A 24,161-nucleotide genomic window follows, 5' to 3' on the forward strand; every position below is an offset into this window, starting at 1 on the left:
GTTCGATATATAGGATCATGTCATCTGCAAAGAGGGACAGTTTGATTTCCTCTTTTCCAATGTGGATACCCTTTATTCCTTCTCTTCTCTGATTGCTCTGGCTAGTACTTCCAACACTATGTTGAATAGGAGTGGTGAGAGTGGGCATCCTTTTCTAGTTCCCATTCTTAAATGAAAAGCTTTTAGCTTTTCCCCATTCAGGATGATATTGGCAGTGGGTTTATCATATATGGCTTTAATTATGTTGAGAAAATTTCCATCTATACTTAACTTATAGAAGGTGTTTGTCATGAATGAATGTTGAATTTTATCAAATGCTTTTTCAGCATCTATAGAGATGACCATATGGTCCTTGTGTTTGATTTTATTAATATGGTGTATCACATTTATTGATTTGTGTATGTTGAACCAAACTTGCATCCCTGGGATGAATCCCACTTGATCATGGTGTATAATTTTGCATATGTGTTGCTGTATTCTGTTAGCTAGTATTTTATTGGAGGATTTTTGCATTCATATTCATCAAGGATATTGGCCTGTAGTTTTCTTTTTCAGTTGTATCTTTACCTGGTTTTGGTATTGCGGTGATGTTTGCTTCATAGAATGAGTTTGGGATAATTGCCTCTGTTTCTATCTTTTGGAATAGTTTGTAGAGAATTGGTGTCAATTCCTCTTTGAATGTTTGGTAGAATTCGGCTGTGAATCCATCTGGTCCTGGTCTTTTCTTTTTTGGGAGCCTTCTGATAACAACTTCAATCTCCTTTATTGTTATTGGTCTGTTCAGATTTTCTACATCTTCTTGGCTCAGTTTTGGTAGCTTGTGTGTGTCCAGAAATTTATTCATTTCCTCCTGATTTTCAATTTGTTAGCATTAGTTGTTTATAGTAGTCTCAAATGATTCCTTGTGTTTCAGGGTATCAGTTGTAATATCACCTTTTTCATTTCTAATTTTCATTATTTGGATATTCTCTCTTCTTATTTTATTTATCCATGCTCATGGTTTGTCAATTTTATTTATCTTTTCAAAAAACCAACTTTTCGATTCACTGATCTTTTGTATTGTTTTTTGGGTTTCAATTTCATTAAGTTCTGCTCTGATCTTAATGATTTCTTTCCATCTGCTAACTTTGGGATTAGATTGTTCTTGTTTTTCAAGTTCTTTAAGGTGAAGTATTAGGTTGTTCACTTGCCATCTTTCCATTCTTCTGAAGTAACCACTCAACGTGATAAATTTCCCCCTTAGTACAGCTTTTGCAGTATCCCACAGGTTTTGGTGTGATGTATCATTGTTTTCATTAGTTTCAATAAATTTTTTGATTTCCTGTTTGATTTCTTCTTGGACGCATATGTCATTAAGTAGAATGCTGTTTAATTTCCATGTGTTTGTATAGTTCCAGAATTTTGTTTGTTATTGATTTCTAACTTTAATACCTTGTGGTCTGAAAAAATACATGGGATAATTCCAATTTTTTTGTATTTGTTCAAACTTGATTTGTGACCTAACATGTGATCTATCCTGGAGAATGATCCATGTGCTGATGAGAAAAATTAATATTTTGAGGTTGTTGGATGGGATGTTCTGTAGATATCTGCTAAGTCCATTCGGTCTAGAGTGTTGTTTAGACCTTGTGTTTCTCTGCTGATTCTTTGCTTAGATGATCTTTCCAATATTGATAGTGGGGTTTTCAGGTCACCTGCTATTATGGTAGTACTGTCTATTTCCTTCTTTAGGTCTAATAGAGTTTGTTTTATAAATCTGGCTGCTCTGACATTGGGTGCATATATATTTACAATTGTTATCTCTTCTTGATGGATCAATCCTTTTATCATTATGTAGTGGTCCTCATTATCTCTTTTTATTGTTTTTAGTTTAAAGTCTATTTTATCAAATATATGAATAGCTACTCCAGCTCTGTTTGCATGGTAAATCTTTTTCTATCCTTTCCCTCTTAGTCTATGTGAGTCTCTATGGGTGAGGTGGGTCTCTTGAAGGCAGCATATAGTTGGGTCCTCCTTTTTAATCCAGTCAGCCAGTCTGTGTCTTTTGATTGGGGAATTTAATCCTTTTACATTAAGAGTTGTTATTGAAAGGTGTTGATTTATTCCTAGCATTTTATTGATTTTTTGTTTGGATGTCTTAAGTGTCTTTTGTTCCTTTCTTTCTGACTTATTGTTTGTCTTCTATATTTGTTGGTTCCTTGGGTTGCAGATAACTTTTTTTTTCTTTTCATTGTTGCCATTTTAATTTTACTAGTGGATTTTGATTTTTCTTGAGTTTTTATGGCAGTGGTAGCTATTTTTCAGGTACCAAACCTAGTACTCCCTTGAGAATTTCTTGTAAGGGTGTTCGTGTGGTAGTGAACTCCCACAGTCTTTGTTCGTCTGAGAAATATACTGTTTGCCCTTCATTTCAGAAGGACAGCCTTGAGGGGTAGAGTATTCTTGGCTGGCAATCTCTGTCTTTTAGTAATTTGAAGATATCATCCCATTCCTTTCTGGCTTTTAGGGTTTGTGATGAAAAGTCTGATGTTAGTCTGATTGGGGCTCCCTTATAGGTGATATGACGCTTCTCTCTTGCAGCTTTTAAGGTTCTCTCTTTGTGTATGAGTTTTGCGAATTTGACTATAACATGTCTTGGAGCAGACCTTTTTGGGTTGAAAATGCTTGGGGATCTATGAGCTTCGTGAATCTGAAGATATGTGTCTTTTCCTATACCTGGGAAGTTTTCTTCCACTATTTTGTTGAATATGTTTTCAATGCAATCTCCTTTTTCCTCCCCTCCTGGAATACCCATACTCAGATATTTGAGCACTTAAGGTTGTCTGATATCTCTCTTAGATTTTCTTCAATTTTTTTAGTTCTTTTTTCTTTTTTTTTTTGTCTGCCTGTGTTATTTCAAACAGCCCATCTTCAAGGTCAGAAGTTCTCTCTTCTGCTTCTGCAAGCCTGCTGGTTAAATTCTCTGTTGTGTTTTTTATTTGGTTGAATGAATTCTTCAGCTCAGCAACCTCTGCTACATTCTTTTTCAGGGCATTGATTTCCTTTTACACTTCTTCTTTCAGGTCCTGTATACTTTTCCTCATTTCATTGTGTTGTCTAGGTGAGTTTTCTTTTATCTCATTTAGTTTCCTTAGAATTATCACTCAAATTTCCTTGTCAGACATTTCAAGGGCTTCTTGTTCTATAGGATTTAGATCTCTAGAGTTATTACCCTTTGGTGGTTTACTTTCTTGATTTTTCATATTTCTGGTATCTTTCCTTTGATGTTTAGTCATCGTGGCTGGGGATTTCACAGTCTACTGGTTTGACACTACTGTCTGGCTAGGATGGTGCTAGGACGCCCAATTTGGTATGGCTGCCTCTGTGTCTGCTCAGTTGCCCACTAGTGCCTTGGTTGCATGGTTGCCTCGGATCTTGGGCCTCTCAGGGGAGGTGCCTCTCTGGTCAGCACGCGCTCGGCCAGGCTCGGGAGTTGAGAGATGGTGGCAAGCTCTACCTGCTAGGTTGTGTGCTGGCACCACAGGGCGCATGGTCTCTGCAGATCTTGGGCTTCTCCCACTGGGCGCCTCTCTGATCAGCATGCATTTGGCAGGGCTGGGGATGGGGTTGGGTGGCGGCGGTGAGTCCTACCTGTTGGGTCATGTGCTGGCACCACAGGGCATGTAGTCTCCGAGGATCTTGGACCTCTCTGGCTGGGTGCCTCTCTGATCAGTGTGCACTCGGCGGGGCTGGGGATGGAGTCAGGTGGCGGCGGTGAGGCCTACCTGCTGGGTCACCCACTGGTACCACAGGGTACGTACTCTCCAAAGATCTTTGGCCTCTCTCTTACACTGTTTATTGTGTGTATTTCCAATTAATCATTTAAGAGATGAGCCCTTTTCCCACCTGTTTCTAGCTTCCGAAGTTTTATCTACCCCCCTCTCTGCTATTGTCTCCTGCCCCCATCTTTGTCTTTGTGGATTCGTACCATTTTTGGTGTTTTATCTTTATCCCTTCTGCCTATTCAGTAGAGTTTTGGTAACAGGGGCAAATGTGTATGTTTAATCCATAGCTTGATTTTTTTTCACTTCATAATGAATCACAGAGGTCAGGAGTAATACCAAAGGCTGGCTTGATAGGTTTTAGCTACTCCCACTCCCACTCCACCCCCATTCTTTGATATGCACAATTGATGAATTCTTGACACATGGCTTTTCCAAGAAAACTTCAACCCATGTCCACCTTCAATAGAGTGTCACCTCTAACTCCCTCAGGGAACTGACAGTAAGACTTAAACATGTTCATTTGTAGTTTTTAATCTGTGAGATTTTGTGCCCCCCAAATGATCCCAAACTTATAGCATTTTCATGACTATTCACATTGTAGCAAATTTTCTCTTCTCGTGGTCACATTTGATTACTGATGCACATAGTGTTCTACAGAGCTCCAGGGTATTTATGAAGAGCTCAGTCTGAAACTCCCTGGTGGCTGGGGCCAAGGCCTGCCAGGAGAAAGCACGGCCTCTGCTCAGGCCTGTGTGGGTGGAGAAGGCCACTGCTGCCTTGGATCTGTGAGTCACCATGATGTTAGTAACTAATTTTGTGAGGTTTATGGCTAGACTATGGCACTCAGACCTTACTGGTGGCAGTGAATATTAATTAGATAACTATTTATTTGTAGCCCATAGACAGACACTTTGACAAAAGAGCAATAGTTAAGTAAGTTATAGTCAATCAATTTTGATGGAATATTATTGTGAATAAAGGGTTAACATTTACCCTGTTCAGCCTATTTGGAAGGAAAATGACCTTGACGAATGGCTTCCTTGGTAGCTACAGAGTTCTGATAAATGTGGAAAGTTAAGACTGCCTTGTCTACTGAGAAGTTACTAATGGTTAGAACTGCTCCATGCTGGGGGCCTGTGAGTTGGCACTTGGCCTTAGGCATGTGTGAAACAGTTTAAAATAGTGTCAGGAAACTGAGGCTGCTGAGGCTGAGGCTTCTGTGTGTCAAGGTGAGCCTTGGCTCTCATTTCTTGACAGCCATGCATACCCTGTACCAGTCAGGAAGCAAATAAAGTTGTGTCCTCAGGTAGCAGCCAGAGATGAGGCTGCTGTGTCTAATATAATGCCTCCCTGCATTCTCCTACACAGCTAAGACAGTGTAGCTTTAGATTCAAGTCAATTGTGCCTCATGTTCCCAACTGCCAGCAGACTGCCAGTTTGAACCAGCATTCGAGTTGATCACAGCTGTGCAGGTGCAACTCTGCAGCTATGAACAATTATTACTAAGAATATAGCAACCAAAAAGTATCTGGGGGCATTACACTGGGCAAAATACTGCATTGGCCTATGTTCTAATTACAACCATCAAAGTATACTTGCACATAAATGAGCTACTTTATAAAAATGTTAATAGTGTAGGCCTTGGTGTATCAGATCCCCCCATCTCCCAGCTGCTGGCCCTGTGTTCTGTCCCAGCTGAGGTGGCGACAAACTTCCTGGAAGCACAACCCACTGGCCTGCACCTCATGTCCACACCATGTACCTCTCACCTCCTGACTCTGGGCTTTCTTTCTGCCAATGAGACATGAGACATGAGACATGATGGGACCAGCTCAGTGTCTACACATGGACAACCTAGAAGCATGGGGATGATAGTCCTCCAGGTGAGACTGTATCCAAGGGGAGACAGGAGCCAGAAGATAACTCTTCTCCCTTCTTACCCCTGGATAAATGGCCATAAGAGGCATCATTCATACAGCTTTTAGAGGACTTTCCCATGCTAGCAGACAATCAGTTGCTCCTGACACCAAGCAATGGTCACTTAGGTAAGATAATGAGACTGTAATGTCCCACTTCATATTTGATTCTCCTTCTCTGCCTTCTTCCTCTTTTCTATCAGTCTTGCTTCCCTGGCATTGTATTTCCTAATGAAGTGTTAGATTTTGCCCTGAGACCCTATTTTCTAGAGAACCCAGGATAAGAAAAGTCAGAATGATGGCAGAATCTGTCTATGGGAGAATTTTCTTTATTTTCATTATCACTGATACAGTGTTATTTATGCAATAAATGAACTTTGGAAGAAAAGTAAATCTTTTCCTCGTTTTCAGTTTAATTATTTTGTTTATCTCTCCATCAAGCAGGCTGGCCCTCTGGCAAACTGAACTGTAGGGTGAGAAGAGGCCTGAAACCCACGAAGTCAGACTAAGCCTAAAGATACAGGACATACTCAATTCTTTGCTCTAGAAAAAGCCGGAGGATCCAAGGTGTGGGGCCCCAAACTCACCTTTCCTTAGGCTTTACAGTTCTGGAATAATTTTGGTATTTGATCTTTTCTCTTTTGAAAGCATTTGATCTTTTCTCTTCTGAACTCGAGACAGTAAACATTGACCTACGGCAGCTATGGGTTAACTTTTAGCAGACTTAGAGGTATTAGATGGAAGAAGAGTACTAAAGATAAAGTATATAGAAGCACTCTGTAAATCAATGAATACATTGAACGTTTACAACGAATATACACTACTTTTGCAATCAAAAGAAAATGAATGTTGTTTTCCTTTTTAAAGCTAAAGTAAAATGAAACATCTATCACTGACTCTTACCAGGTTCCAGTCTCCAGCGGCCCAGTGACAGCAAAGTTGCTCATTGCAGGGCACAGTGGACATGGGTCTTTTTGTCCAGTCACAGAGGCCTCCTGGACAAGACACTCCTCTTTCTTGAACTCCGCCTCCACAGGACCTGGAACACTGATACATAATAGGGACAGGATTAGGAAAAAGTCAGGGTGGTGACATGTTCAAAAATAAGGAAAGAAAGTTTTACTGTAATTTTTGTTGTGTATTGTGTTGTTCGGAATATTGGTATCTGTACTGAAATCTGTAGCTTCCTTTCAGGTTCCTTACAATGATCACCCTAGTTGTTTAAAGCAACAATGGTAAAACAAGAATTAAAGAGAGGGAGGGAGGGTGATGAAGAAAATCTTGAGGATAAGAGGAGGAGAAAAATCAGATGATGCCAAATGGTGCAATGCCAAACAGTATGTCAAAAGAAGGAATTTTGGTTAAAAACCCAAAGACTGGTCATTCCAGAATGGGCGTTATGCTATCTGCATTTTGCCTTCTGGCACAAGTGTCCAGAAACAAAAATGTAAAATTTTGATTTTTAAATTATGATTGCCTCTGTCAGCCCAACAGAACACAATTGCAATACAATTTTGTTCACCTCGTATTAAAATGGGATTCAGTCTTCCTTTCCCACTACGTGAAGTTTTAGAATTAATTCTGTCCGTATTAGGAATAATGAAATTGATGAATTTGCTCAGGATTCTGATGCATTGGCTGTAATGCTGACAAAATAAATTCAAGATGACAAGTTGGATTCCTGAAGGGATACATTTCTAAACCATGTCAAGATTTTGCTCACTAGAATAATTTTATAAGATATATTGTCTATGGAAACATGAGGTTTCTAGGAGGAAATTAAATAATTCACCAAAAATCTTTGAAAAGTATTTTGAATACTTTGAAAAGCACTTTGAAAAATCTGTTATGGCATGGTAACAACAATAACAACAACAAGACAATTATGGTTGCCTAGCCAACGTCATGCCCATCACGTCGGGCACTAAGTGTGTGGTGGTACCGGAGAAAACAGGGAAATTATACACAATTAACCTTTTATGCTCAGTAAAAGAACCAATGTATTGTCCTTATAATATTCCAGCTTTGAAAATCAACATGGGCTTTTTTCCCATTTATTCAGTCTGTTTCTAACCCTATATGAGGAAAGAAGGGAGGAGCCCCATGTTTGAGGTTCTTGCGCATTTCTGCATGTGTGTCTATAGATTCAAGGCCACCTGGCCAAATAATCTCCAGGAAAAGGGGGTGAAGAAAGTGTGGACAAGTGGTTTTCACGATGTGATCCCCTGAACAACAACTTCACCATCTTCTGGGTACTTAGGAGAAATCCAAATTTTCAGGCCCCACCCCAGACCCTGGAATTGGACACTCTGGGGATGGGGCCCAACTATCTGTGTGTTGGCAAGTGCTCCGGGTGGTTCTGAAGCATGCTAAAATTTGACCACCACTAGTATAGAGATGTTCCCACAGTTAAAATGCATGTGCCGTGGAGGTAGTCAGGGCTGGCTGATGTTTACTGAATGGGTCCAGAGCATTCCCAGAATGGCAGTCCATCAGATGTTGTATATAGGCAGAGCAGCATCATGGTAGGTCAGGTAAAGTACCTAAAGATGCCCAGTCCCTCAACAGCTCCAGGTACTAGACTGACTTTTACATTTCCCATCTTCACGGCTTCCTCAGAGGGAGGTCTTTCAACTTTGTGGTTTGTTCTGAACAAAGCAATTCAGAAAGGAGAGTGTGGGAGGCCTTCAGGAAACAGGCTCATGTTAGGGCTCCGGGAATATACTGAGGAAACGTAAGATATGTATCTTTTTCGTAACCAGAAAGAAGATCTAATTGCTCATATTTGGTAATCTGCAAATGCCATTTCTCTAACAAGGCAGTCTAAGCTCCTCTGCAGGTTCTAGGATTCTGGAAGCTGTCATCTGAACAGGTCCAGGGTAGGCTCAGCATACATGGAGAGGTCTGGACCCAGAGCATGGGTGTAGCAGGCACTTCAGGTATTCCAGAACTGGGCAGGAGGAGACAGAGGGGATAGCAATGGCTGCTGCCCCAGAACATATCAGGCAATGGCCCAGAGCCTTCGGAATCAGTTTGACACAGTGGGAAGCAAATAGCTCTCGGGGCTCAGTCTTCCATAGGCTTTAACACTAACTCTCTGTCCTCAGCTTGGGATTCTCTACCTTCCCTTCCCTGGCACACGGCAGGACTAGGTTCTATAGCAGAAAGAGCACAGGAATTGCAGTCGGTGGTGTATGCTTGAATTAATACTGCACCATTTATTTTCTAGTTGTGTGACCTCAGGTAAGATTCTTGACCTCTCTTGGTCTCAGCTTCTTCCCTGATAAAATAGAATTAATAAAGCCTATCATCCAGGTCATTGCCAGCATTAAACCAAGTATTGTATATAAAGTGCCTTGCTCATGGACATACTAAAAACATGCTGAGTTCTTTTTTTTGGGGGGTGGGGGGGTGTCTTCTTTCTACCAGGCATGGATTTAGTTGGGAGTATTTTTTTAGTCATTGAGGCATTTGTGTGTTGGAAAATGAGACCATTATACTTCAAAGAACAGTAACCTTGCTTTCATGTGCCAAAGTAGAACAAAGACCCAAAAGAGCCAGGGTCCTCACGTTTAACTGAGAGACAGAACTCTAAAATTATACTGTGTGTGGAGAAGGTCTGACCATTGCTCCCAGGCCTGATGGCAGAAGCCTTGGTGAGGTGTGTGAGGCTCTGTTCTGAGTGACTCTCCTCAAAGTGGTCCTTATTCAGTCATGCCATTGTGCTCATTATATCCCCCCAAAACTCACTGAAGCTTGAATTGTGTCCCACAGTTTTATGTATTAGAAACTTGGTCCTCAGTGTGACTGTTAAGAGGGTGGGAAATCCTATTGTGGTAATTGAAAGGTGGGGCACAAAAAGAGGTGATTAGATTGTAGGACCGTGCAGTAGTGAATGGATTAAAAATGGTAGTCAGGTGGTTCTGAAGTTCTTTAAAAGGACAGCACATGAGGAACTCTCTGTTCTCTCTGCTTCCACCATCTTGCAATGTGAGACCCCTGGGTCACTGTCACCACCACCAGATGAACTTTGGACTTCCCAGCCTCAGAAACTATAAGCAATACATTTCAGTTTTCTTTATAAATCACCCAGTTTCAGGTATTCTGTTATAAGCAACAGAAATAGACTAATACAAACCCCAATTGCCCAACATACGCATTGGGAGACCAGGTTGTAATAAAAAACTGAATCGTCATGGTTGGAACCAAACAGCAGCCTCTTCTCAGTGGAATTCTTTCACCTCCTGAAAGTATTCTACCTGTTCGGCTTCCTCCATACAGTGTGGGGTCTGAATGGATGCCAGTCATTGACATGACACAGTGTGATCTTCCCTGGCTTCTAGACTCTTCAGCAACACCAGGAGTCATGGTTTGCCAGGTAGCATGGTGGCCTATCTCCCTTGCCAGTTGCTGGGGCTATACCTGGCTCCAGGGCTCCACCTGCCACTCCTCACAGGGCTCCGGGTTACAGCTCATGCTCAGCGGGGGAGGAATGCCAGCCAGGAACTGGCAGTGAAATGGCCTCAGGCCCCGGTGGTCCTGGCTGTCCATGCACTGAATCTCCCGGATCTTGAAGCCGCCGCTGCAGTTTCTGGAGCACTGTATGGAGAGCAAAAGAAAGGTGATCCCTGAGAGCTGGGCATCAGGCCACGACTCTCCTCCACCCTGGAGACTCCAGGTTTCTGGCCATAAGAGTGGTTAGGTCTAGTTCACGTGAACCCTGCTTTCCCTCCCGTGCCATAGAGAGGGAGTCACACAAGCCGCTCCCTCCAGACGGGGCTCCGGTGTCAGCAAACACAGTGTGAGGGTTTTGATGTCTGACAGAAGTGGGTAAGAATTCCAGTCCTGTCACTCACTAGTCATGAACCTTTGGGCAAGTCACAGAAATGCTCTGAGCCTCAGGAGTCACACCTGTAAAGTGGGGTACTAATTGTGACCTCCCAGGCTGTTGTGGAGATTACAGACATTGGGGATGGTGTGCCTGCTGGCACAGTCTGTCTTGGTGGGTGGCCGTCCCCTCTGGATGTCTGTATTCATTCCAGATGGGGCATTCGGATTGCCACAGGGGGAGCTCTCTGCCAAACTGCCTCCATCTCTCCCCTGGAATCCTGCTGAGAATGGCTTTTCTCCATGACTCTGAGTACAGAATAGGTACTAACAAAGGGCCTCTCTGAGGGAGACAAACTGAATAACTGCTCGGTTGCCCGTCTCGCAGAAATGAGCAGTCCTGTCCTTGTCCCTTCTCATCCTCCCTTCTGCAGCGGCCATTGCCTGCCTCCTCCAGACAGGCCCCACCGACTCCCTGCTTCCCACAGCCTGCTGTGTCACAGGATCGCACGGCTCCCTGCAGGCTGCTGACCTTCTCTGGACCATGAAAAACATTGATGGGCCTGGGTCACCGATGAGCAGAGTTTACGTGGCCTATTCTGGAGTCCTGCTTTTGTTTACTCTCTGACCTTTTGGATTTTGGCAGCTACTCCATGCCCCACCTACACAGATTTGATTTGTACCTGCCCCTTCTTCTGCTGAGCTTCCAGGATCTGGTTTCTGGTCTGTTTAGAATTCTAGGGCCTGCCGTAACCCTTGGTCTTATCTTGCCTCCTCCTCCTGGTCTCTCATGGCTAGTCCTGGCCTGGCCTGTCTTGTCACTACCCACACTCAGGTGGGGCCTCTGGTAGGTGGGAAGGAGGCAGATGCCTGTGCTCATCAGCCCAGACTCCTCCCCACATTCTCCTGGGGTTCGCAATACATCCCGTGGCCCCTGTGTCCTGAATGGTCCTTCCTCTTCTCTAAGCATTACCTGCTACTGCTCTTCCTTTAGGCCTCAGCTTAAATGACACCTAGTCAGAGAGGTCTTCCTTGAACACTTTATCTAAAGAAAGCACTTTCTCTTGTTATTTATCTCAGTGCTTTCTCTGTTTCCATCACAGGGACCTGAAATGTGGAACAACTTTTCTTTATTTTGTCTGTCCTTTCTATTAGACTGTCTGTGAACCTCGCATGGGGCCCGGCAAAGTGCAGATGGTCAATATGGATTTGTCTGGTTGTTTTCAGACTCTCCAGGTGATGTTTTACTTCATTTGCTTTCTCTCTTTCTATAGATGTAATCTTTCATTTTGCTGAAGTATTTGACAATAAATTGCAGACATCATGAGGATTTGTTGAATAATTATTTGAATTCTGAGCAAGGCCAGCTGGGAGTGCTCCCAATAGACTAAAGAGATCTCTGGTCACCACAAGATGAAGAGTATCTTTCTTTACCCTCTAATTCTTCCATCAGTGATCTCTCTCTTGGCTGAGAAAATGTGCAACCAAGAAAGAGTGTCCATTGCTGTAAGGTATGTTTTCATTTGATTCTCTTCTCTACATGATAAAAGATCATGCTCTCTTTCTGGCTATGGTGGAACAGCCGAGGTTATAGGGTTGTGGATGAGGAAAGAAAATTCCTCAAGACTTTTTAGTAGAAATAGATCCTGAAATACTGCCCCTCACCCCCCTTCTTCTGCTAATTGGCAGATTGTACCATCACCTGACTTCAAACCTTGGCCTGTAACACGTGGGTCTGTGTGACAAGGGGTCAGATTGATGCTCTAATGCTTCCATAAATCAAGTGTGTTTAGCTTCTCACAAAGAAGCAACACTTGACAGACAGCCCCCAAAAATACAAATTAAAAACTTCACTTTCCTGCCATGCAGTAAGCATACAGAGAAAAAAGTCACTGTTCATTTAAAATTAGCCGTGAAAAAAATGAGAAAGCATACTAATAGTTTCTACACAAAGCAGGCATTTGTCTGATAAAATGGACTTACAGGAAATAGCACATGGTTAAAATGAGAGGGCTCTTTATTAGGAAAAGGGAATTTTGTAAGACATAAGTATACAGTGAGAGGTTGGTTAATGGACACAAACCAACTAGATAGGAAAATAAGTTTTATTGGTGTACAGTCGAGCTAGTTATCTATAATTAATAATAATTTACCATGTTATCAAATGGCTAGAAGAGAGGAGCTCGAATGCCCTCCATGTAAGAAACGGATTTTTTGCAATGACGAATATGCTAATTACCCTGATTTGATCATCACACATTGTATACATGAACTGAAATATAACTCTGTACCCCACAAATATGTATAATAAAAAAAATGTTTCGGGCTGGCCCGGTGGCGCACTGGAGAGTGCGCTGCTTGGGAGCGTGGTAGCGCTCCTGCCGAGGGTTTGGATCCCATGTGGAGACCAGTTCCTGCTCACTGGCTGAGCGCGGTGCGGGCGCAACACCGAGGGTTGCGATCCCATTGCCGGTCAGTAAAAAAAAAAAGACAAAAAGGAAAAAAAAAATGTTTCAATTAAAAAAAGACATAAGTGTAAAACTGGGTTTTATTTTCTTATTTTTCATTTGTTGCTACCATCTGTTATTTCTAAATTTAATTTTCAAATTAGCCTTACTCTTTTGTCAAGAGCATATTCATAATCAGTGGGAAATGAAATGTATTAATACACTGAAGTCAGTAATAAGTGAAGACACTCAGTCTATGATTTTTCTGGTCCGTTTTCAAAAGGGCCTCTGATTCAGTTAGCAAGAGAGAAGTGGCAGCCTGTTAACTCACTCTACTCCTAATGCTGTTTGCTGTCGTGTGCTGAAAGCCAATTACATTCCTTTTCTCATTGCCCTAGAGGAGAGTCATTGGTATTCCTGTTTTCCTAACCTGCAGCCTGTGGACCAGAGGGAGGAGGTGAGCTAGGCTAATGGGAGCAGAAAGATTGGCTAATGCCCTGTTGAAAGGAAACAGGCCTGATAGTTTTCCAGTTACTGCATCAGTTTGTTTAACTGATGCGATTTGCAAACCAAACTGAGCGAAAATGAAAAATACCCTTTGCTTACAGGAGCCACTGGCAGAGATAAAATAAAATCCCAACCTTTTCTTTCTTGGGTTATTTTTGATTTACGAAGTCATCCTGATACACTTTCCATGTTGGATTTATACAGAGTGTTCAGATAAGTACAGTGAAATGAACGAGCATGGGATCGGGAGGTCGACAGACCGCATTCAAGTATGACCCTGGCACCAAGTAGCTGCGTGACTGTGGATTAATCACATCACTTCTCTAAGCCTCCATTTCCCCCATTGGTATTAAAGGGAGGATGAACTAGATGATTAAACTATCCCAAAATATCATAAGTGTATGGGATTCCTGGATTTGTATTCTGTTTGATTTCAGAGTACTTTCTTAGTCTTGAAGTTACACGCCAAATACTAAACCAGATTCCAGAAAGAATTCCTTTTGCTCTTTTCCTATGCTAATACATTAATAAAAACCTTAAAATCAAATAATTCTTTCCAAAAATTCTAAGTTGAACAGCATCAAAATTCATCTGTCCATCCCCCACTGCCCTTCCCCCTGTTACTGAGAACTGACTACATTCCAAACTCTGTCCTGGTACCCTAAGTGGTTTGGAATCTAGCTGGGACATGGGCAGTCACATAAATAAGAAGTCATAAAGATTATATACTGTAGTGGATTGAATTATGTCCCCTCAAAACTCACTGAAGCTTGAACTGTGTCCCCCAAGTTTTATGTATTAGAAACTTGGTCCCCACTGTGACTGTTAAGAGGGTGGGAAATCCTATGATGGTAATTGAAAGGTGGGACCTTAAAGAGGTGATTGGATTGTAGGACCGTGCAGTAATGAACGGATTAAAAATGGTGGTCAGGGGTGTGGTTCTGAAGGTTTTAAAAGGACAGTGCATGAGGAACTCTTTCTGCTCTCTCTGCTTCCACCATCTTGCAATGTGAGATCCCTAGGTCACTATTTCCACCACCAGATGGACTTTGGACTTCCCAGCCCCAGAAACTGTAAGCAATAAATGTCATTTTTCTTTATAAGTCACACAGTTTCAGATACTTTGTTATAAGCAACAGAAACAGTCTAATACATATACCATAAGCTGTTCATGATCTAGTGAGAGCACAAAGGACTAGGCAGTCAATTTCACCTGAAGAAGTCAAGAAAGGCCTGAATAAATGAGTCAAAGCTTATGCTAAGTCTTATGAGATGAGGAGATGCACACTTGTGAAACTGGAGGACAGACCCTGATCTCCCTTAGCTATTCCCATGACCTCAGTCAAAGCAGGCCTTGGCTGGGGGAAAGGGGAAAATAGCAAAAGAACATCTGCTTGGATAAGCAGGATGGGCTGGATTCCCAGGAGTAACAAATTCAGTTAATAATATGATAATAGGAGAGCTGATTAAACATTAACTCTCTTAGGCTCAGACTTGATCTGGAGGCCAGGATGTCTTATGGCTTAGTATAACATCTATCATGCCAATTTTGAGTTCTCTTTGCAGATAACAAACAACTATAAGCCTGCTTTGAAGTTTGTACATGCCTAGACTCACAGGAGCTAAGGAGGACCTTAGCCAGGATGTAAAAATAATTACACTGACCTCACCACTGATCAGTTAGATTCACAAATGACTCTTGGGACCTCCACTCATGATTTAACTCTATAAATCCTTGTGATTTTTTTTTTTTGTCTTTTTTCCGTGTCCGGCAACGGATCGCAACCCTCAGTGTTGCCCCCGTACCGGACCGGGGACCGGCAACGGGATTGCAACCCTCGGTGTTGCTCCCGCGCCTCGCTCAGCCAGTGAGCGGGAACCGGTCTGTATGTGGGATCTGAACCCTCGGGCGGGAGCGCCGCCACGCTTCCCAAGCGGCGCACTATCCAGTGCGCCACCGGGCCGGCCCAATCCTTGTGATTTTAAATGGTCAAGGAGTCTGGGGTCTTAAAGGTCCCTTGGCTACCTCAGTCTCCTTTGAATGGCTATCCAAATAAATGCTCATCTTTAACACCACAAACCTTGGTGTGAGAGACTTTTTAGATATTTGGGCAGTGGATGATGAACGGCTCTGTTTGATAAGGATTTCTGGCACAACGGGGTGAGGGATGTTCAAGATGGAGAGAATGGCACGTACAGAGGCACAGTGCTGCGAAACAACATGGCTTGTCTGATCAGAATGCTAGAGCAGAGGGTGGGAATGGACACAGATAAAGGGCAGAGGCCACCAGGCAGAGTGTGGACATCAGTGGTCTTGAGGTCATGCTTTCTGTGATCCTAACGGCTTCCTTTTATTTGCTGTTCCTCTAACCATTCCTTCTTAGGGATCCCTTAATCTGAAACTGTTGTGGGTGTCAAGAGAGGGTGATTATTTGGACATACATTAAATTATATCAAGAGTAAAATAAATACAGGAATTCTCAATGTATGATCCACCTTCCTGCTTCTCAATTTGTGCCTTCTGGGGACAGAAACCCCATCATATGCTATTCTATGTTTTGATTTTTGCACACTGGACTTTAATATATGTTTCTAGGAACATGTTGTGTATGAAAGTAGGGGACTGTCTGTATTTAGCAAGACAAGGGCTATTCCCCCAATTTATTCATTTGTAAAAACTTAGATCTACAAAATGTAGCATGACCATAGACAATTTGTAAAGTTTAATAAAAATGGAGACAAGAACTAGAATAAGACAGAAGACTAGTTAGCAAATATATGTAACTCAGGGCCATAAGGAAAGGTTGTCATTTCCTCTCACTTTCCAGCAAAGGGATAGACAGTAAAGTCAGTTACTGCTAAAATAAAATTGTAACATTGCCTATGCGGTTAGACAGATCATTGGAAAAGAAACTGTAAAAATCTTTCTGTTTAATTTCAGAAATAATCAAGATCTTTTAGACAACTACAAAATGAAGGGAGGTGTTCATTCTAGGAAAGATATTAAAGGGGTTGTCAAGTCAATAGTTTGAAAAACTTCAAAAGGAACAGACAGAAAGTCTGGAAGTTCAGTCAGCAAGTGTGCAGAGCTGCAGGTGATGCATGGTCTTGTTGTCAAACCCAAATGAGGGTCTTTCAAGCTCATCTTACTGCAATTCTTCCATCACAAGAATTACTTTCTTCCTCCATACAAATTTTAATATTTTGAAATGGCATGTATCTTACAATTGATATACATATTTATTGTGTAGTGTTTCCTTTATTTCTGAAAAGCTGTAATTAAAATGATGTAACTAAATCTCCCAGTTGATCGTTTCTTAGAATTGAGACTATTCAGTACTAGCTTTGTGATCAAGTGAGTGTTCATGATTTAAACACTCCAAGCCTTAGTTTCCTGAGTGGCAATTATGAAGTCCTGTATTAGGATGAAAATGGAATTGTTTATCTAAAGCTTCTGTGCAATACTGGGCTCATGGTAGTACTTATAAGTGTACTTGACTCATGGTAGGTCAAGTCCTCCAAAGTTCACAGACACTTTGAGCACTTTTTCTGCTTCGTACTGGAGAGTGATCACCTTCTCAGGCCAGTCACTCCATAGATAGGACTTCACTCTGTTATCACCTGTCCACAGGCCTCCTGCACCATGTTCTGGAATCCAGAGATTAGTAAATGCCTAATAGTCAGCCCTAACCTTTATATAGAGCTCAAAGTTTGTCCAGGGCTTTGTTTGAACAGTCCTTTACCATTTACAAAGTTATTTTGCACACATTCTCTCTTTTGATCCTTGCAACAACTCTACAAGATAAGTAACAGCAAGATTATCCACTTTGTTTCAGAGGTGAGAAAACTGAAGCTCCTAAGAAGTTAGATGAAGGGACCAGTGTCATGGGCTGATTAGTGACAGAGTAGGGTTGCCAACCCAGACGTGTCTGATTTCAAGCCCAGTGCTGCTTCTAGGGTTCAATTCTGCAGGACTATGTTTTCCCAAATCTGCCTCTGGGACAAACCTGAGTACCACAACCTTGATTTTGTTTCAGACAGATTAATGCATGAGGAGGAAGCAAGCCACTGTGAAAAACTACTTGTAGATATTGTAAAGGTAGAGATCTGAATGTGCGGTCTCATTCTCTTCTCATGTATATAAGAAAATGGGGGCTGGCCGGTTAGCTCAGTTGGTTAGAGTGTGGTGTTATAACACCAAGGTCAAGGGTTCAGATCCCCATACCAGCCAGCTGCTAAAAAACCAAACAAACAAAAAAACAAACATTATACATATGTATGAGGGAATGTTTCCAACAGTTGTATCAGGCTTCATCAAAGAGAAGAGTGGGATTAAAGCCTTAAGTCAGTAAAACAGTTGCAATCCAGTCAGTGTCAGAGAGTTCCTGATGAGCAACTGGGTGCCTCAGGTGTGATACCTGTGGGTTCAGGTGAGGCTGCAACATACTCTGTAGTCCTCTGAGAATTAAAGTGTCTCTGGATCTGGGGTAGAGATGGGAGGGATAACACAGAAGATTTAAAGTAAAACTATAATTCTTCTCTCTGAGAAAGTATCTGTAAGAAGGTAAACTGTCAACTTGGCAGAATCTAAACTCTCTGGATATTTCAAGGCAAAAGTGGGGCTCTACCTTCCTACTCTAGGTGTTGGAGGTCTGCCTCCAAGGGAGCATAAAAGGCCTAACAGAATTAGTGAGGCTGAGAAAGGAGGCCCTCAGATCTTTCTTAGTGTGTGACGTGGACTTCAGACATCCATACGCTCTGGCTGGTAATATGATAATTGAGAAGGAGTCTCACTTAATCATCAAGATTTAAGATCAATTCTTTTTTTTTTTTTGAAAGATGACCAGTAAGGGGATCTTAACCCTGACTTGGTGTTGTCAGCACCACGCTCTCCCAAGTGAGCTAATCGGCCATCCCTATATGGGATCCAAACCCATGGTCTTGGTGTTATCAGCACCGCACTCTCCCGAGTAAGCCACGGGCTGGCCCTAGGATTTAAGATCAATTCTAAACTAACATTTCCAGGAAAAACAGCAGGGCAATTGATTATCAGTAAATAGTGTCTTTGACATAATGTTTATCCATTATCCTGATAGAAGAGACATCTTCTTTACTGATAGGAATCGACTGATTTTGAGGACTAAATTTTAGTTGTTGTGGTTGCCAGATTCTGGTGGAATTTGAGGATACATCAGACACAACTTCTACAAAACCCCTCGGAGTGCTATAGCGGTTAATCAATCTATCTGCAACCTTCCAGGCCATGACAGAGAGAGAGAGAGAGCAAGAGAGAAAGGAAGAAAAGAGAGGGCCTGACCCCAGAGAAGAGCTCCCTGATCTTTCATTTGGGGTTTTGGACCAGTTAGAATTCCTCAGTCTGAAGCTGACCTTTTCAAAGTGTGAGCTATTTCACACATCTGTCCTTTTTATGAGCCATGTACTTTCCAAGGACAGGATTATTCCCTGTGAGGGGAAAGTGAAACTTTAGGACTTGGTCAACATTTGTCAAGGTCAGGGATATAAGATGTTTCTTGAGACTTTTCTGGGTATGGAAGAGAATTTGTAGCTGAGAATTTGTCTTTGTTGGATCCTGAGTTTGTTATGAGTTGGAAGAGAAAGAAGAACCAGCATTCATTCCTGAAAGAAAATGGTGTGGAAACAGAGACAGGGAGGGTGGCAGGTATCAAACGAATGTGTGGAAATTGTCACAAGTAGTAGTCCCACTTCCTCTCTCTTCCCAAAGATGAGAGCTTTACTTTGGTAAAAGCATCCTAAAGCAACCAAATGACATTCCCTGCTCCTGTCTCATGGGTAGGTCTGCCAGGAGAATCAGAGATGCCCAGTGAGACACCTCATGGTCCTGTTTGTCTGGGGACATGATTTCTCCACTAGATGAAGGAACTAATGTCTAGAGGAGACACCAGCCTTTCCAAACTTCCTGACTAGCTCTTTCTTTTCCCTTCTCCTGTGTCTCAGCTGTCAAGTGGAACTTGCCTCCTTGGAGAGGGGACAGGGACCTACGGGCTTTATTGGGTTGGACATGAGTGGCAAACTCAAGATGTATGCACAGTCATATCTCTGCACCCTCTACCTGCCAACTGGCCCTCAACATTGCTGTTGACTGGTGTCTTACAGCCTAGGTAAGCCCAGTCCAGGTTGAGAAGCAGATTAGGTCTGGTTAGTGTCCCACAGCTAACTAATCTGAAAACCTGAGACATCTTTTCCATAAGGAACTATAAAGACAGCACAGTAAAGTGAATGACCACGGTCAGCACAGACGGTAAAATCCCACTTCAGAAAGATCAGTACAGGGAATACACGTTTAAAGACCAAATTATTCATTATGCCTCAGCTTTCTTTTCTTTCTGGGTCTGGCAGATTAAATTGAATACTTGCTTCATGAAGTGGTGCTGAGCCATGGTTTAATTATGTATGTGATAATATATAACTACTTATTATACTGCTGAATTTAATTCAGAAATAGTGTTGCATGCTGGACAAACAACTAATTACACAGATTTAGCTTTTTATTCCCATTTATCTTGTAAGGGAAAAAGTAGGCAGGGAAGAACACGTGGGTTAATAAAAACTCTGTTCTCCTAAGACTTTTGTGTAACTTGAAGTAGGTCTATTATCACAGCTATGATTTACTCATCCACGATTTTATAAAAGAATAGAGGCAGAAGGGAGCCAGGAAGACAGGAAGAAAGGAGTCAACTTTAGCAAATTTGTATATAAGATTCCACCGCCCCTCTGCAAGACACCGCTGAGCCCGACGAATTACCTTGCTCCAGTTCCCCACTTTCCAGCCAGCACACGGGCGCAGGTGGCATCTCTTGGCAGGGTCAGGCCTCTGAATGGCCGCACAGTCGGCATCGACCTGGGTGCTGCACTCCACGCTTCTCCAGTAGGCCCCCAGGCCACACGTGGTGGAGCACTGTGGCAGGGGAGGAGAGAGAGCCAGAGGCTGAGGGCCACTTTCTCAGACACACCCCATTCCTGGGACCCTGGAATCAGGAGTTCTCAGTCTCCACTGCTCACTAAAGCTGGCAGCAGGGCTTTTAAAAAATACCAATGCTGGAGCCCCCACCCACACAAATTAATCTGACTCTGTGAGGGGTAGGGCCAGGGATCAGTATTAAAAAAGTTTCCCTAGCTGATTTTAGTAAACAGCCACAGTTGAGAATTCCTGATTTATATGTGGGAGGAAAACCCAATGCAAATGGAAATTTGCTTCCCTTTAAAAATTATCACAGCAGGGATGTCTAGGGGGCTGCAGGCAAACTGCACTTCACAACAATGCTGATCAGAGCGGATGTCAGATTGTGGCATCCGCCTGTGCCCTTGTATCCATATAATGTTGCGATGGCATTCTCTCACTTATTCCTCTCTATGACTGATGGAGTTTGGATGTTATTGTTCCCCCAGAACTCATGTGGCAATCTGATCCCCAATGTGGCAGTGTTGAGAGCAGTTTGAGTCATGAGGGCAGATCCCTCATGAATGGATTAATGCTCTCTCTGGGGGGTGGGAGAGTTCTCGCTCTATTAGTTCCTGTGAGAGCTGGTTGTTTAATAGACCCTGGCACCTCGCTTGTTTCTCTCTGTTGCTCCCTCTCGCCATGTGACCTGCTTGTACCCACCGGCTGCCCGCCACTTTCCACCACTAGTAGAAGCAACCTGAGGCCTGTGCCAGATGCAGCTGTCCCAGAATCATAAGCCAAATAAACCTCTGTTCTTTATAAATTACTCGGTTTCAGGTATTCTGTTAGAGCAACACAAAAACGGACTAATACAGTGAGAAATCTGTGATGTACATTGGTACGAATGCAGTGTGGATAAAGAAACGGAGGCTGGAGAGCAAATGTGCCCAAGGAGCACCATGGGTTTTCTGCCTCTAAAACCCAGTGTGACATCTGTTATAGTGCTGCTACTCAAACTTTAGTGTCCATCTGAATCCCCCTGGGACCTTGCTAATTGCAGATTCTGATTCAGTAGGTCTGGGGTGGGATGGGAGGAAATTCTGTATTTCTAACAAGATCCCAGGTGATGCTGATGCTGCTGGTCCTCAGACCACACCTGGAGTTAGAAATACGCTACAATGTGATGCTTTTTAGCACTTGATCCACCGGCAGTGAATAAATAGTCACTTTTTGCCATATGTATAGCCCACTCCTCTCAAGGTATTTTCCTTTATTTATAATTCTTATGGCGTCATCTGAAAAACTACGCAAACTTTCCCCCCCATAATTTCTTCTATTTTACATGCCTAATTCTTTCATTTAATTGATTTTTCTTGTATCCCCTCTCCTTTGCCCATCCTCAGAAGGAGGGGCTATGTCTAAAGATGTAAAGCAGAGTTCTGAGCTAATAAAAAAAGAGGCTAGAAGGTCCTTCTATGACACTCTTGAAAGTTTCTTTGGATGGGTTATAAATAAAGACTGGCCTTCCATTTCTCCTGCTGCACCTTCACTCTCCGTATAATTTCATGTTTTATCTTGTGCAAGTTCTTTTGTTATAACACGTATATAACATAATAGAGTTCTGGGTAGAGAAACTGTAGAATCATGAAAAGGGAAGAGTAGAAAATAGACTACATTATCATCATTTCCAAATGACTCATTTATAGAGGTAATCTCTTTTCCTCCTGCAAATTCTTTAGGATTTGATTTGTATCTCTCCTAAGTTCCTAGCATTTTATCCTTTGTGTTACATTATGTACCTATGTAGTAGAGATAATAACAGCTAAAGCACATCGACCACTGTTGTGCATTGATTGCACTAATGGCCACATTGTTTGCACTTCCTTGAACCCATCCTTTTTGCAATGGAACTCCGCAGCTTTCCTCATCAAGAGGTGGAGTCTATTTCCCAGCTCTTGAATCAGGGCAGTTCTTGTGACTTGCTTTGACTAATAGAATGCAGTGGATGATGTGCCAGTTCTCAAGAGGTCTTGCTGTCCATTCTTGCTCTTGGACCTGCATCTGCCATGAGAATCAACCTGGGCTTGCCTGCTTGAGGATGAGAGCTCATATGAAACAGAGCTGGTGACCCAGCTGAGGCTGTGCCAGACCAGCCAGCCTTCAGCCAAGCCTCCAGCAGATACCTGACAAGCCAAGCCGAGATCAGCAGAACCTCCCAGCTGACCCACAGACTCATGAAAAAATAAATGTTTACTGAGGTTTTGTGATTGTTTGTTACACATCATTATTGTGGCAATAGACAACTGATGCAACCACATAACAGGTACCTTTCATACATTTTCTCAAACCTTCTGAGACTCAGGGGTACAATTACAGCTCTGCAGTTGGCTAATCATGTGATCTTTTCCAGTTTCTTAACTCCCCTAAGCCTGTAAACTGATAATAACATTAGGACCGCCTTTGCTGGGTAGTCATGAGGCCCAAAGGAGATCAGTCTTGCATACTACCATACACACGGTCAACGCTCTACAAATGTTACCATTAAACACAGCACACCTGCAAGATAAGGATCAAGAACCTCACTTTCTGGATATTGGGGGCCAAGTAAGTTTAGGGGCCTGTGAGATACTAAATAGCAAGCTGACAGAGTCCTTGCTATATTGGGAATAGGCCAGCAAGACTGGCTTCCCATTTCCCTGTTTCCCTCTTCTCCCTCTCCTTGAGGTCTGACCTTTGATTGAAACTGGGACCCTGAGAACTTTGTAAATGAGGAACTTATGCTCTTATTTTGCTGATAAGCAGTTAGCCATGAACCTTCAAGCACCGTGGCAGCAGTGAATGTTCTATAAATAGCTTTGTATCAGACATAACTAACTTAATCAGTACAATTTGTTATTTTTACTGGCTTATAAAAAAGAGCCTAAAATAAACTAAGATGCCTTACAGGACATCAGCCTGTATAGCTCTCCTGATCCCATAAGTGTGTTTCTTCAATTTCCACCATCTCCCCTTGGGTACTGGTCAACAACAGGGGCCATGCTCAGGTCACATAGATAGTACACTGTTAATTTCATATTAAGACAAGGAGAAAATATGACATTTGGCTAAACCCAGGAAAGCAGTTAGTGAGACCAAATTCCTAGGCTAATGCTGATCCATAAATCTTGAGTGATGTCTATAGTTCTTTGTAAATATGTATGTTCAGGAGGGCCCTGAAGAGGTTGTGGGACAACTTCACTTTGTCCTAGAAACCACACTTGTATGGCTAGTGACCCCGTGGCAACCAACTGACCAGGTCAAAAAGCAGGTGTTGGGTGCTCAGAACTGGAACTGATGCCAAGGGTCACATTAAGCATCACGCAGAAACTGTTCTTAAAGGCTGTGAGACATAATGCTGTCACTTCCATTGTACATGGCGAGCACAGCCTACATTTAACTGACTGGCCCAGGGGATCTGACTGAATGATGAGAGGCACTTTTCTGACAAAATAGGAGCCGTACCCACGCACACTGCTTATCACCTAAGTTTCCTGTTTTGTAGATATATACCAGAGCGAACACTTGTTGAGTGCTTTCTATGTGGCTGACGCTTTTCTGAGCACCTTAAATATAGTTACTACTTTTATTTAATAATAATCTTTCATCAGGCATTATCATTATCTTCATTTTACAGATGAGGAAACGAAGGCAGAATGAGATGTACAGTTAGCAGGTGATTGAGGTAGGACTCAAACCCATAAAGTCTGGTATCAAGCTCCATGCCTATTTATAGTGTTAA

At 42.5% G+C, this 24,161-nt stretch overlaps 1 protein-coding gene across 1 annotated transcript in view; it reads right to left on the reverse strand.

Moving 5' to 3' along the window:
* LOC103607577 (A disintegrin and metalloproteinase with thrombospondin motifs 12-like) overlaps positions 1 to 24,161 on the reverse strand; it is a 96,807-nt gene that overhangs the window by 17,662 nt on the left and 54,984 nt on the right. The window contains exons 9-11 of the mRNA XM_008592068.1: positions 20,246 to 20,398; positions 10,103 to 10,279; positions 6,584 to 6,727 (exon numbers count right to left, since the gene is read on the reverse strand). Coding sequence (XP_008590290.1) covers positions 6,584 to 6,727; positions 10,103 to 10,279; positions 20,246 to 20,398 — 474 coding nt within the window. The remainder of the gene's footprint in view (positions 1 to 6,583; positions 6,728 to 10,102; positions 10,280 to 20,245; positions 20,399 to 24,161) is intronic.

This window comes from Galeopterus variegatus, unplaced genomic scaffold, assembly GCF_000696425.1.
Source record: "Galeopterus variegatus unplaced genomic scaffold, G_variegatus-3.0.2 Scaffold7553, whole genome shotgun sequence".
Classification (NCBI taxonomy): domain Eukaryota; kingdom Metazoa; phylum Chordata; class Mammalia; order Dermoptera; family Cynocephalidae; genus Galeopterus; species Galeopterus variegatus.